Genomic DNA, 15,583 nt, shown 5'->3' with positions numbered 1-15,583 from the left:
TATACATTTAGATGAAAATCATTTATTGTATAGGTTAGGTTTTGACGTTGACATGAAAAATCAGTTGTTAGCAGTAGTAACGCCAATAGTATTCTAAAGCCGCCAACTAAAAAGATCAGGGAAGGCAACGGACGCCCTGTCCTTTTATATCTTTTTTTACCCATCTGGCCTTTCTTTCAGAGATACAACTGGAAGCTCCTGAAAAAACTTGATACTTTCTGTAGAAAGCACTTTTTTCTATATTAAAAAAATAAATAATTAAAAGTAGAAGCTTTCATAACAAAACGGTGGGTATTATGGTAGTGCGGGTATCTGATTCGTTTTGATAATGTACTTCAATAAAAATTAAAATACGTATCTTATAGCATTTGCTTTAGTGTTATCTAAATATTTTAAGAAAAATCAATTGAGCACCATTTTCAAAAATACGAGGATAAACTAATTTTGGAAAAAAATTTACTATGTTTTGATACATATCAATAATGTATTCCAAGGCTATTTAGATTTCAGTAAATTTACTCTTTTATGTCACACGTGGTTAATCCCGAAATTACATTATTTTAAGAGCGTCCTATGCTGGACATTCTTATTTTCGACACACTATATACATCGTAGACTGATTTTTTGACGAGATCTAATTAAGTCAATCTCAAATTTAGCAAAAAACGAATATAAAATATAGAATAAAATGGCACGTGAGGTGAAGCGACGTTGCCGTACCTCTAAATTATTGAGTGCTAAATGAATGATCATTTTTGACAAATCAAGTTGTTGTCAGTTAGAAAACCAACGGTTAACGAACAAGTCACGTTCACAATTCAAAAATTTTGAAGATGTTTAAGGAAACTGTGCGCTTTTCTTCAAGAAGTCATAAGTAAATGTGTGTTTTTGTCAACGTGGGTATCTGGACATTTCTTTGAATTTGAAGATAATAAGACATTTTCATTCATAAAAATTTTTCTGAAATGTATTCAACAAGCAGATTTAACACACCCAGTGCTAAGAAACTCCGAAGGGAGAAAACAACGCTATCGAATCATTCAGATTCTGATAAAGATTCTGTTCATGTGTATTGCAGAATCCGACCGCAGTTGGATGGTTCAGACCCAGTCAATTCTCTTCAAATACTTTCAGCTGACACATTAGCCCTTACTACCCCTGAAACCAGAAGTGTAACAAAAGAGACCCATTACACATTCAAGCATATTTTCACAGCATATTCCTCACAGTCAGAAATTTTCACTTATGTTGCATACCCCCTGTTGGAAGACTTGTTACAAGGCAAAAATGGATTGCTTTTCACATATGGAGTGACAGGGTCAGGCAAAACTTACACTCTAAATGGAACTCAGAATGATCCAGGCATCATGCCCAGGTGCATTGATGCTATATTCAACTCAATTGGGGAGTATCAAGCCCCAAAATGTATGATTAAGTCAGACAGAATGAATGGATTTGAAATACAGAGTGAAGATGATGCTTTTCATGATCATTTACAGTCAATCAGAAATTTTCCAGGTTCAAAGGTTCAGAGGTGAGTTAGTTTTAGTGCAAACAATTAATGTTTTATTCTATTAGAAAAATTATGTTATTATTGTCAACATTGGTAGTGGAGGTGTTTTTCCTCTTTTTGCAGATGATGTTCCATTTTTTTAGCAGCTTAATTTGTGAGCAATCAAAATATTAATCTAACAAGTAAATTTTGTAGAGCTAAAAGTAGCTATTGGTTACTGTTGTCTCTACAATTTTTTTTAGTGATTATCATTTAAATGTCATTTTAATGTGAAGTAAACTTTGTTAATGAATCTTTGATTTCGGAAAATAAAGCTTTAATTGACTAACTTTAAATGCATTTTTCAGAAAAGTCAGTGCAGAAAAGGTAACTTATGTTAATGATGGAACAAGGATAATCGATGTGAATGAGAATAGTTCATATGCTGTATTTATCAGCTATGTAGAGATATACAATAATAGTGTGTATGACCTATTAGATGAATCCTCAGGGAAGACCCTACAAAATAAGATTCTCCGGGAGGATAGTGTTAAAAATATGTATGTTAATGGAGTGATTGAAACAGAGGTAAGATAATATTTACAGTATAAAGTTTTTTTTTATGATAAAATTTTTTTTAAGTTGAAATTTGTATTATTCAAAGAAGTGAAAGTGAGGTAAAACATAAGATTCTAATATTTTCTAACATTATTTTTTGTTTAATAACTTTTTATATTTTTTTGTTAAAAACAATTTGTTTCTTTGCATTTTACAGGTAAAATCTGCACAGGAAGCATTTGGGCTTTTTACCGCGGGGCAGAACCGCAAACGGATGGCTACAACTGCTCTAAACTCAGGCTCTAGCAGAAGCCACTCTATTTTTAACATAAGAGTTGTTCAGATAGAACAAGGCAGTGTTAACGGTAATGGCCAACCTACAATTCCCGCAGAGAATAACATTAAAGTTGGTCAGTTAAGTCTGGTGGATTTGGCAGGGTCTGAGAGAACAAATAGAACTAATAATACTGGAATGCGGCTTAAAGAAGCTAGTAGCATAAACAATTCTTTGATGACTTTAAGAATATGTCTGGAAACATTGCGAGAAAATCAATTAACAAAAGGCACCAAATTGGTGCCATATCGTGACAGTCGTTTAACTTTTCTCTTTAAACATTTCTTTGAAGGGGACGGTACCGTTAAAATGATCGTGTGTATTAATCCGTCTCCAGAGGACTTTGAAGAAAATATTCAGGTGAATTTTATTTTATAAGTAAACTATTGGGTTGAAAAATAAACATTTGTAGGTACTAAAATTCGCGGAAATATCCCAAGATGTCAAAATTTCCAAAGCGGAGATTAACAGATATACACCCCTTAAAAAAACCATTACTAGAAACAAGGAAAATCAAACTCCTGCTAAACGTAAAACGGCAACAAATTTTACTCTTTTACCGCCGATTCCGAGTGTGAATTTCGATTTTGAGAATTTTGAAGATTGCCGAGAGGTCCTCGACAAAGTTATAAACATGTTAAAGCAGCGACAATCAAAGGTCAAATATCTAGATAAAGAAATAGAGGAAAGACAGCAAGAGTTCAGGAAAAAACTTGTCAGTCTGAATAAACACTGCATATTGAACACTGCGGAAATGAAAAGTTTGAAGACGGCTATTCAGAAGGTTTGTTGCAATACTGGGATGTAATGTTTAAGTATTATGTATCTAAAAATTATATGATAATTTCAGGAAAAACAAAAAGCGCAAAATTTGCATATAAAAATGTCTGGTTTAGAGTCTGCCAATCAGGATTTGCAATCGAAACATGAAGAATTTCGAAATGTTATAGCTTCGTTGCAAAGCACCATTAACGAAAAGGACTTGAAAATTAACCAATTTGTCCTAGACAGGCAAAAATCGAAACAGCTATTGGGTAAATATCAAAAAGACTTAATAAAAATATTTTCCTTTGTACATATGCATTACAGCTCTGCAAAGCGAGAAAATGACCCATGAACTCGACTTTAAACTTCGAAGGCAGAGGGATCATTTAAATGCAGCAATGAAAGCTAAAGATGAAAAGATAAAACTTGTAAAAGGCATTTTGGATTCCGAGTTGCCTCCTGTTGAAATGAATACTATCGATATTGAACCGGATTGCACAGACAAACCTTTGAGTTCTCAAACTCCGAAAAGTACATCGCACATGCATCGACGGAATTTGAATGCGACCTCGGCAGCTCGTTCTAGGAGATCTAGATCTGTAGGTAAGTAGGTTTTAGATTTATTACTTGTAATGTTTATAATTCTCGCGCATACAATATGCTAAGATATAATATTGCCATATTTGCATACGTGTGACTTATTAAATATGATTGGCACATGCCAGTCTTCTGAACGCACTAATTGTTCTCAAGATTTGTAATGATGAATCGATAGTAGTCATTAATGACTAATGGAACGCTCGATAATACCTACAATATTTTGTTCTACATCAGGTGACGTATGGCTGGAACACAACGTCATAAAGCCATGTCCACTGGCGACAGTAATGCAACCCACTATGAAGAAGCGGAAATCTGTTTCAAAATTGGATAAAGCGAGCGACATTATCAATCGAAAACAAAGTAAGTATTGTCTGGTGGCACAGGAACCGGACACTGACGGAGAAATGGAAACTAAATTATACAAAGCGGACATCATTCCAACGTGTGGAGGAGGAGCCCAAGTAATATTTAATGATGTGGAGAGGCTGAATCAAGAATCACCTACCAAGAGTTCTTAAATTAAATATACTCATTTAATATTGAAAAAAGATAATTACTTTTTTAGTGTAAACGATGTATAGTTATCTTATTAAAGGATTTTTTCTTACTGATTTTATACATCATAGGATTGGAGTCAGCTTTTATGAATCTAACATTTATGTACTTAAATAATTAAAAAAAAAATTATCTTGTTTTTTATTATGTATGTTCATTAGGAATTGTTTTGGGACCTCAAATCTTGTTGGAATACATTCTGACCATTTCTCATGCTAATACTCTATGTCCTTTGATCTTTATTAATACTTTTCAGAGCATTTTATTACATATGTAGCCAAGTTGTCGTTTTCCTCCTTGTTAAATACCAAACGATGTCTATAATTACTCTTTATCAATTTATGTTACCAATATTAGCTGTGCTTTTTGCTTTCGTCACATATTTGTAGTCTTTGAAAACCGACACCATTCTCTTTCAACACCATTTTCTGTATCGAGAATTTTACTTAGTTTTTACCACTTTAAATGTAAAGAGCAGCTCATCCCATATTTTCTTTAAAAAATATTTTTTACATTTTCTTTTGTGTTGTAGTAAAATAAAATTTGCATGGAAGAAAAATTCGGTCCGATTCAAACAAGAAGTAATGAATCTGAGTAGGTTAATGTAAATAAGAGAAATGTAGAAATCCCAGAGACCGATGCTGCTAAAACTAATGATATGATATCGGTCGCTGAAGACCGATATTATTTTATTAAGTATATAAACAGTCTACATGAACACAAACTCAACGAGCCTAATTAATTTTGTAATGCATTTAACATGTAGCGTTACGTCATAAACGTAAAAAATATAGGAATTGCTGCAATATAAAATACCAATATCTGAAATACATTTACATAATTTTTATTAACAAATACAAAAATATTTAAACAGCATACAAATAATAGTATTTCTACGCAATATTTGATTTTCCATTACAGGAAACATCATCCAAAAATATACCTCAATTACAATATTTTTAGGCAAAAGTCTTTAAGCCAAAAAAATGATGATGCGAAATAAATAAAACGGTAATTAATAAGAAAGTAAAACCGGCATAACATAATGTTTACAATGGAGTATATTTTTAGATTCCATATGTCCAAGCCCAGTCAAAGGCTTCCTGTACGTCTCAATATTGAGCATATATTTTCAGCAGGTATTTTTTACATCCTGAACATAAATTAGTTTATGTGTACTTAGGTGTTACTATTTAAGATGTGGCGTACGTGTATTAAATTAAATATTTGACTTTTACATCAATTCGGGTAAGAGTGAAAGTATGCATTAGTTACGATACTCAAACGAGATAATCAAGAAAATTGGAATTCATGACATTTATTCACTGTTATGACCGAAAACAAATTCTAATAGTTTTCTCATACAAGGTGAACATTATTTTGAAAGTTTACACAATAACTTTAAAAAACTAAAGAGTCCGAATGCGGAACTCATTCAATATGTCAGAATTTCATAATATTATATAAAGGTACAACCAAATTATATACAGATACATACTTTTACAATAATACACAAATATACAAATTATAATATGTATATACAACCTACAGATACGAAATAAACAACACATTTTTGGAAAATATATGTATAGCAGCATAGATGCCAATTTTATCACATTCAAATTTTATTAATACGACATTCAGTGTGAGTAAGATAAACCGGTAAGTCTAGTAAATATATCTCTGGTATAAGGAGCAGTTTTTGGTAGGCACGTTACGATTGGCAGTTGCAAAAATCATAATAATTAGAATGGAAATAAGCCAACAACCACGTAAAAATACTATCAGAAACGTATTCACAGAGTAGCGAGTGGTACCCTTATGGCTTACTGGCAGTATTCTTGATTTGCATTTGTATATAATAAATTGTTCTCTGGAAAACGCACAGAGCATTAAAATCGTATTCTGAATAAGAAATTCATTACTCTCAGCTTGTCATCGCTAGAGGATCTAAATTGGTGGTCTCTCAATCTTTTTACAAAATAATATGTTCTTAGGTAATAATTACTTTAACTCCGAGTATGCTTAAATATTTGGTTTCGGGCATACTTTTGAAGCCGCACGGTCAAAATATTTACTTTTGTCGATAAGTATATACAAATATACACTTACCCACAAACAGTGGTAGGCATTATTAATAGGTAACCCGCGATTTTTGAAATAAACTATCTGCGCTTAGCACACCAAAGTGATGTGTCCATTGACGGTTTGTCCAATAATTTGTATTGAAGATAAAACAGCATAAAGGCCAAAAATATATTCAAAATGCGACTAAAATATATTTCTACAATTAAAGAAACATATTTAGCGATTAATCTTACGTTTTGATCCAATTGAACACTCGTATTGTGTACTTTTACATTTTTTATTCAAATCTGCACTTAACAAGTGGAAACCAAATTTTCCATAGTAAATCTTCAGTGACTGCAGGTTCCTCTAGCCTTTAAATAAGTCATAATCGTGCATCGCGTTATTCAATTAAAGCATTAAATCATTCTAAAGGCGTCTTAACTGGCGAACAGTCGCCCACAACAATTGCGTACTTTTATCCTAATTTAAATCCTCAATGTGTTAAATAAATGCGCTATTTTTGGCTTAAACGTTGGGTCTTCACAATGCACAAAGTCGGAATACTTTATTCTGTACATGTGCTACTTAAATCATACAACCTGAAATCTTGCACGTATACACACCTGGCATTCCGAAAAGACCCACATAATGGTATTAGTGGCCGAATCGAGAAATAGTAATCACAATTATCACATTTTCATAATTTACTCTGCTTAACTAGGTTTATCGTTTATTATTGTACTGATTGATGCAAGGCTGCTTAACCAACTCTTCGAGCGAATTAATCTTAGTCAGTCTTCCATAAAAATGTATTATTATTTCTGTTTAACACAGCCAAAACAGACGAACACCATGGATCACTGCAGCATTAAATTTTCCAAATTTCTATGCAGTATCGTGTCTTTCACCGAATAAAAGACGACTTTTATATTCTCAGTGTCGACCGCTGTAGTGAAATGGTGGTATAGGGCCTTTTTGGGATTCCTTTTCACGCTAGTGAACAGATATAACACAAACTTTTGAACATCGTCCATCGAATGGCTATTGCCTTTGAATTGCGGAAAGTACCAGCGTATATCAGTCTCCGGATTTTTTACTTTCTTCTTCAACAGATCGTACTTATTTAGGAATAAAATTATCGACACACTACTGAATATAACGTTATTGACTATAGCATCGAAGATGTCTCGCGCCTCCTCTAACCTGTTCGTTTTCCTATCTTCTAGTAGGACTTGATCGAACTCTGAAGAAGACACTAAGAAAATTATGGATGTGACGCAATCGAAACATTGAAACCATTTCTGCCTTTGGGAACGCTGTCCGCCAACATCCACGAAGAGGAATGGGATGTTGTTGATGGGAATCTGGAATTCGGTAATGCCTTTTGTCGCTTTTCTACAATGAAGAATATCTTTGTGCGTCGGTATATAGTTTGGTTGAGATATCCTTTCCAAGTTGTTGAGAAAGTACTCTATGGAATCACTCTGAAACAAATAAAACTATTAGATCTTTGGTATACTACTCAAATTATAGAGGTTATACAGGGTAATTTAAAATGAGGTATAAAGGATTTGGGGGCATAGTTTTGGTGTTAAAATGCGACATTTTTTCATATAAATGTGAATTTGCTAACGCTTAATTGTCGATATACAGGGTGTTAAAGTATTGTCATCACAATTTATGGTAGGATAGCAGTGCAAAGTTTGACAATTCTTCGAGTTTTCTGTCGAACGTGTGGGCATCTAAGATTTCTAAGAGCGATGAAGGCAGAAAGAGATTACAAGAAAAAATAAATAAACAAATACCCGTTTACTGTTGTTAAAATAATAAGACTGAAAGTAATTCTGGAAATTTATCAATGTTTTTAATAAATCGTCAATACACGAAACGAAATATATTGTTTTATGTTTGTCAATGTCACGTCTTGTCCTTAGTGCTTTTAATTAAAAAAAAAACTGTCATTTATTCACCTTACGTGTTGGAGTTAACATTTCTTGTCAATAATAAACTATTCAGTGGTCAAAATAATATGCTTTTTTTTTTATTGTTAGTCAAATATTTATCGATTTTTTTAATTTCGATTTTGAACATTTTTTTTTAGTTTTTAATACAGTTTTGAATGTTATTATGGATCGCGCAAAATATTGTACTTCTGAATAAAGGCGTATAATTTTGCAGTATAAATTTATTTCTGGCGTATTGAAGCTATCAGCATTTATTATTGCTAAAGTTTTAAAAGAAAAAAGGTTTAAAGCAACAGCAATCAAAACCTGAGATCGCCCAAGAACAAGCAAATCACTTGATAGATGATTTGCAAGAAAGGCGCGGAAAAACTCATTTTCAACGTCTTTTGGTATTAAACGGCAACTCGATCTACAAATCAATACACGGGCAATAAGAAAACGTTTGGCGGAGATAAAGCATTATGAAAGAGGCATAAGAAACGTACTGCATTTAAGTAAAAAAATAAAATAAAAATCCACCAAAGATTAGACTTTGGCAGATTTAACCTAAATGAAACCTCTGGTTGAGATGGGAAACTATATTTTAGACAATAAAGGAACTTAGAACTATATCTATGAACTACACTGCAAGCAATAAAGCATGGCGAAGGAGACAATAAATTGTGGGGTCGCTTTTCCTATAATTGAATAGGTTCACTATAATGAATTAAAGACAACTTGACCAAATAAATTTACATGTAAATATTAAAAATAATTCATTATGATAAAATGAACATGCCTTTAAAGTGGATCTATCAGCAGGATAATGACCCAAAACACACCGCGAAAATAGTAAAATAGTGATTCATCATAAATAAAATTGAAGTGTTCCCATGGCCGTCGCGATTTCCTGATCTGAATCCGATCGAAAATTCGTGAAAATATAAAAAAATATATTAATAAAAATAACATCGCATAAGCGGCTTTTGTAGGGAGAGACCAAGAAAATTTGGAGTTCCGTGCCGGTAGTTTTGTCAGTAATTAATAAATTTTATGCCAAGGAAATGCTCAGCTAGGATAAAACAAAAGGGACACTCACTAAGTACTAAGTACTAATGTTTGATGTTGGTTGTTTATTATTAAAGACGAGTTTTCAAAATTTATGATTGAAAAGAAGAGATACTCTTATTTTTTGACCAGAAAAAAAGAACATATTTTCTTTAATAGATGCTGTAACTTTTGCAAGACTGTGTTCATATTTTTTTTAATAATTTTTACTTGAGCAGACGTTATACGATGTTGGTATTATAACATAAATTATATATTAAATATTTTACAATAAACCGCTTAAATTTAACACTGAATCTCTTATTACTTTGATCACAACTGTATGTACGTTCACATTAATAGTGTTCACTTTCCATTTTGAAATAAAAAAACAACCAAATTGTCAACAAATTCAACGGAAAACAAGAAGGATTGTCAAGCTACGCAATCTTAACTTGTGGACCTCCGTTTATAGGAAGTCTTATTTTGACCTCAAAAGAACGCCCCTATACTCTTTATGATAAATTCTGAATCATCCTGTATGTATTTTTTAATTGTCCAAGCTGTAGTAATCTTCTGATTATATGCTTTTTTGTATTGTCTCCTGTCGGCGCTACCGACTCGTAAAAGGATTAATTATCATAAAACGAATAAGAAATCACGTTACCCATATGAACTTTTAGTCCTCTGGCATTCCGTAAACGTAAGTTGATCGATTTACATACCTTGATTCAGTTCTCAAGGTCGATCCCCGTTATTTTTATCAGGAATTTCATAATGTGCGCGAAGAGTTGTTTACAGGCTTTCTTTGAATCATTATTTTCTGTTATCGTTTAAGCGGAAACCAGTCTAGAAAAAATGAATAAAATAATTTCAAAACTGCATGACCCCCCGTGGACTGGTAAAGTTGCTCTTCTGACCCAATTTGTTTGGCACAATATACGATACAAGTGCCATTTAACGGATTTCAAAGAGTCTATAAATAAAACATTCGTAGCAACATTCCGATCTACTACTGGACTGTTTATATGGCATATAAAGTCACCAATAAACTGGACTATTTTAGGCAAAGCTTTGGAGATTCAAAAGAGGCAAAAATTGAAGGGAAAACTGCTACGTTATGAAACGACATTGTCTCATGTGCATGTTTGATGCACAAACAAAGATTTACCTACACCATACTACACGAGTTATTTGACCACACCTTTATGTGTTACACCACTGCTCTGCATGTCATATGCAACACAATGCATCTAAATAATTAATACATTCAAGTTTTACCGGAATATTGTTTAGACATCGACAAAATTGTCTTAGTTGCCGCACTTCCACTTGTTTATAAATCGAATGTTTATTTAATTTCCTCGTTCGTCCCATAAACTAGGACTTCACGTATGATATGCATGTGGTGCTGCGGATCTTATTTCAATGTACGGATATTGCTAAATATATCGCATATTATTCTAATGTGTCATGAGAAAATTGATGAATAGATGAAACGTGACGGTAGGCATGAACTTGATTTTTTAATTAGTTTGCGACCAAGGAGCAGAATTTTCTCAGTGTCAATCACCTTTCTGATGAAATGGCAATATTTGTTTTTTACCACGCACCTACATACACATATTTCTGCATTCTTCCGATTAAAACATGTGTTTACCTACTTCTGACGGAAAATCTATTTGTTTTCAAAATATGTACGTAAATATTGAGCAAACCTAAATATCCGACGAGGTCGACGTTTCAGGAATTATTTTTTATCTCGATAAATAAGTAGCTACGCAACTTCGCCACAGAGTAAAACACATCAATGCCGAGAATTCTATTTCTATCTACTGATATCTATCTATACATATGTACATCTTTACAATCACGTGGGTTAATTATTATATGGTATATGGTACTACCAAATATAATCGGGGATTTCATGGTGAGTCACCACCACTGCACATAAATCTAAACGTTATGTGAGAACTGGGTAAATTAATTTTTGAAGTCGGGCATCAACATTATTTTACATTCAGCCTGAAAAATCTAGATGACAAAGATATTTTCTAATGTATCGGGACTCTTCCTAAAATTGACGATTTCGTTGGAAATCCACCATCATATCACTTTCTCTAGACGTCCTGGAAAAGCTAAGAATTTTCAATGCACGAATCATAAAATTCCACCTTAACGATCGTGCATTTGAGGTATTATTCCTCGGTGTAAAAATAGAAGACTATACCCAAGGTGTAAATGGTTATGTATTTTTAATTAATGCCAATGTTTATTAATGAACGTAAACTTTTGCCGTTTGCTTTGCTTCGCCGAGTTTTTTTACAGGCCGTGTAGTCATACGAGAACATCGAACGGTCGATGATGACACGATTTCAGAAAATAGTAAATTACTTCCTCTTTAAATACCGGCAATTGAGTGTTTGGCATAATTATGATGAATTAACGTCATGGGCATTCGAAAAGAGCGATGATTATAAGTTTTAACAGTGATCAAATTTTCGAAAATGAACGAACTGCAAACTAAACGATAGTCTTATGATCTTACATTGTTTTACATGAGACAATGTTGTTCTATTTTAGAATACCACTCAGTCTGGAAACTGTCAGCAACGATAAAACTTATTCTGGCTCGATCTAGAGTAAAATTCTTTCGAAGTGATAAAATAAGCACCAAATTTGATCAAAGTTTTTTTCAGAATGAATAAAAATAAAATTAAGATCAAAGGTATATTGTAATATATTCTAGTAAAATGGGTTCAGTTATCTAGCTGACCTGACCATCTCTTTGAATGGCATTCGGTTTAGGTTTTCTGGTATGATTACTGCTTTTCAACTGTATTCCACAGTCTCCTTTTCCTCAAACACGGCGCTTATTCTGATTCCTTAAAGATGGGACCAGGCCGTCTCCTACGTCGTTGCCGAATAGGTACGAGATATTGGTTTAATGACCGTAACGCAAATCCAAAGGGTTTCCCGGAGTCAACTCCCAGGATTTCTCGCACACGTTTCTGTACGCCTATAAAGAAAGCAATGCTTTCCACACCCTATTGGCCATGTGGAGGTTCCATATTAGAATTGATTCACACTGTACATTCATTCTGATCTCATATCTATTCTGTAGACATTACATATCATCACAATTGATGCCTATGCATGAAACTGGATGACATATTCACAAATACATTTGGGTTCATTTGTCTTTCCAAAGAGAATGTATCGAGAAAGTAAATCTTAAAGAACAGATATCACTTCCTGCAGACAGCTCCTTGTGTTTTAACTGCATCAAGTAGTGAATTATATTGTAGAAAGGTGATTCATTATGATAGGGATTAATCCAATATAGATTATAAATTGTGAAAAAAGTTGATTTGATAATAAGCATATTATGTATATTTTTTTGTCACCCTTAATAAAAAGAAATAAAAACATAAGTACTACTCCCTTCCATAGAATTAACTAGTATAAATACATTCATACTGTGATTTGTTTGATACATTCATGATACTTGTTAGTAATTTTGGTCAAGTATTTAGTGTTTTTCCAATCTAAATTACCTTCCTTCATCATTCTTACCTTTAATCTAAAGCCTACTACCTACTACTAACATAAATTAAAAATATCATTATTAAATGATTGGTTTTTAGGAGGGTTATTGTGAAATGTGAGACAATTTCTTCATCATAGAGAAATAAACAAGAGGCAGTACCTAGTTACTATTGGGAGATGCTCCGTAAATTATTTGACATTACCTTTTTAACTTAGCTTAGACTAACTATTAGTAAAAGTTCAAATTAAGAAATTCTTGAAATGAAACATAAAGCACTTACCAGTTGAAACTCTCTACGCCTATCATAAGCTCTCCTTATGCCCGAGTCATTCCACAATTTTGAAAGCCACGGAGCATACTGCATGAACTGCCTGGAGTTTAATGTTAAACTGTTATTAAACTTAAGCTGGAGAAGCTGTTTTCCCACATCCAAGTTGTTGTTTTCTTCCAAAGGAATGGCTAGTTTTTCTCTGGCATCCACCAGAACTTGCATGCCCTTTAACACATTCTGGTAGATAACTTGTTGATACTCTTGGATTTGCTGGTTTTCGAATTTAATCCCGTGAATGATCCTCATCTGTTTAAGGAACGTTGATTTTCCGCTCTCTCCTGCCCCAAGGAGCAACAGCTTCACCTGTCTTTTTAGGGCCTGCCTATCTTTCTCTATCATTTTATCAATTTGCTGACTCTTATAGCGCTGCTCCATTTCCTCGGGACTAAACTTGAAACGCAAACAACACGGACACGACCAATTAAAATTGGACATTTTTAAAATTATTGTAATAAATTGTATAAATTTCCGAAAAAGGTTTTTTAAAAACTACATATTAGCTGTCACGAGAACAACACAACACTGACAATCGTGAGACGTCAATTGTCAAGCTGCGCATGCGTTAGATCTGGTTTTGAAAGCGGATTGTTCAGAAAAAACACAATTCGTGTAATAAGTTGTAGCTAAGGCTAAGTAGACAACGAAAACTACATAAAAAAGCGAAAAATCTATGAATTTATAATTCTTTGCTTTTCAACACATTTTCTAGAATCTATATGTTAAAATCAGATTAGCTCAAAATATTTTGCTACAAAGCAACAATTATAACATCTTATCCCTACAGTATCAGATTAGCGTACTCAGAGCTCATTCTGCTAAGATTGTTGACTAGAGTAGCTTTGCTTTATTGGAGATACATAACCTTCATTTTAGACTCATGCTTATTTCATTTAAAAGTTGTTTTTTTAAAACCGTTGCCTTGCATTTCAGTTTCCCTAAATCCTGTAGGGAAATAGAAAGGAATAAAAATGGATGTAAGCAGATCAACATTCTACATAGGAACAAATAGAGGTGCATTATTGTGTACAACTGAAAAGGGAGGAGATATTAAGGTATTCAAAAACCTCGAGGACTCATCAGATGTTAAAGCTCTTTGTGAAGGAAAAAATGAAGATGAGCTAGTAGTTGGATATTCAAGCGGTAACGTTTATCTCTATGATATTTCAAAGGGGGTCTTTGGAAAAGCAATTAGTGGATTAGAAGGCAGCAAAGAAGTTATAGGAATTAGTTGTCTGGCAGATAGCCTTATTGTTGGCAAAAAAGATGGAATAGTTAATATATGGAAAAAAAAGCATAATGATTATTTTTCTTTAAATTTGGATGAAAAAGGATCATTTGATGCCATGGGTTTAAATTACCCAAGAAATATAATAGCAACAGGTGGTGAAAATAATGTTTACAAGCTATGGGATATTGAAACAAAGAAATTAATGTTTAAAGCAAAATCATTAGGGCATGATAGCTTACAATTGCCAATTCCTACTTCAATACGAGGAATTTGCCTCTTCAATAGTTTCCCACATATTGGATCTTGTTGTACAAAAGAGGGACACGTTTTAATGTATGATGACAGAGCTCAGAGGAAACCAGTTGTAAAATTTGAAGAACCGAAGGCGAGTTATACAACAATTAGAAGTGCATTTAGGGATACTCAAGTTATGACTGGAACCACCAAAGGATATATGCAGTGGATAGATCTCAAACAGAAAAAAGTTTTAAAAACTTATACAAATTTCACTGGAGGTGTGACTGACATGGCTTGTGATCCTTTGGAACCTTATGTTGCTAGCATAAGTCTTGATAGGCATTTAAGAGTAAATAACATGGAGACCAAGCAATTAATAAATAAGGTTTACATGAAGCAAAACTTATCAAAGCTAGTGGTAAAGCCAGTAATTAAAAGTGAGAACCAACAAGTTGAAGAAGAACATCTTGAGGAGGTTGATCAAGAGTATGAAGATTTGTTTGAGAACATGGAAGAAATTCATGATGATACAAAAAGGGTAAATAAAAAACGAAAGATTGCTAGAGAATCTACAGAACTGACTAGGCAAAAAGCCAGAAGAAAAGTAAAGAAGAAAGGAACAAGTCAATAATATTTCATATAATGTAAATTGTATTAAGTTTGTAATAAAAAAGGATGTCATGTGTTTATGTGTTCATGGCTCTAAACTCCCCCAAATTTGAACGAAATCTTATAAAATCTAAAAAATTGGGAGGACAAGTTTAAAAATCATTTGTAAGCTTTAAAATTCAGCGTTTCGGCAGCTGTATGATAAACATTTAATAATGTAATTCTTTCGTAAGGATAAATTTTCTCAAGGTCAAAAATTTC

General features: G+C 33.1%; 3 protein-coding genes across 3 annotated transcripts; 2 read left to right on the top strand and 1 right to left on the bottom strand.

Moving 5' to 3' along the window:
• The first annotated feature begins 24 nt into the window (after positions 1–24).
• On the top strand, positions 25–4,359 carry pav (pavarotti). Its single transcript, XM_066290234.1, has 7 exons — positions 25–1,534; positions 1,861–2,080; positions 2,268–2,744; positions 2,797–3,168; positions 3,235–3,418; positions 3,474–3,752; positions 3,984–4,359. Exons 1-7 carry the CDS (start codon positions 966–968, stop codon positions 4,268–4,270), a joined length of 2,388 nt encoding a protein of 795 aa, XP_066146331.1. The 5' UTR covers positions 25–965; the 3' UTR covers positions 4,271–4,359.
• Positions 4,360–5,128: 769 nt separating this feature from the next.
• Positions 5,129–13,786, bottom strand: cta (Guanine nucleotide-binding protein subunit alpha cta). Its single transcript, XM_066290434.1, has 2 exons — positions 13,198–13,786; positions 5,129–7,861 (listed from the first exon to the last, which is right to left on the bottom strand). Exons 1-2 carry the CDS (start codon positions 13,681–13,683, stop codon positions 7,235–7,237), a joined length of 1,113 nt encoding a protein of 370 aa, XP_066146531.1. The 5' UTR covers positions 13,684–13,786; the 3' UTR covers positions 5,129–7,234.
• Positions 13,787–13,906: 120 nt separating this feature from the next.
• Positions 13,907–15,398, top strand: l(2)k09848 (lethal (2) k09848). The gene has a single exon (XM_066290424.1). The coding sequence runs from the start codon at positions 14,217–14,219 to the stop codon at positions 15,342–15,344; it is 1,128 nt and encodes a 375-aa protein (XP_066146521.1). The 5' UTR covers positions 13,907–14,216; the 3' UTR covers positions 15,345–15,398.
• The last annotated feature ends 185 nt before the right edge of the window (positions 15,399–15,583 follow it).

Source organism: Euwallacea fornicatus, chromosome 1 (genome assembly GCF_040115645.1).
Source record: "Euwallacea fornicatus isolate EFF26 chromosome 1, ASM4011564v1, whole genome shotgun sequence".
NCBI classification, from domain to species: Eukaryota; Metazoa; Arthropoda; class Insecta; order Coleoptera; family Curculionidae; genus Euwallacea; species Euwallacea fornicatus.
The sequence above is the reverse complement of the archived record's forward strand: the minus strand, read 5'-3'. Positions and strand labels throughout refer to the sequence as shown.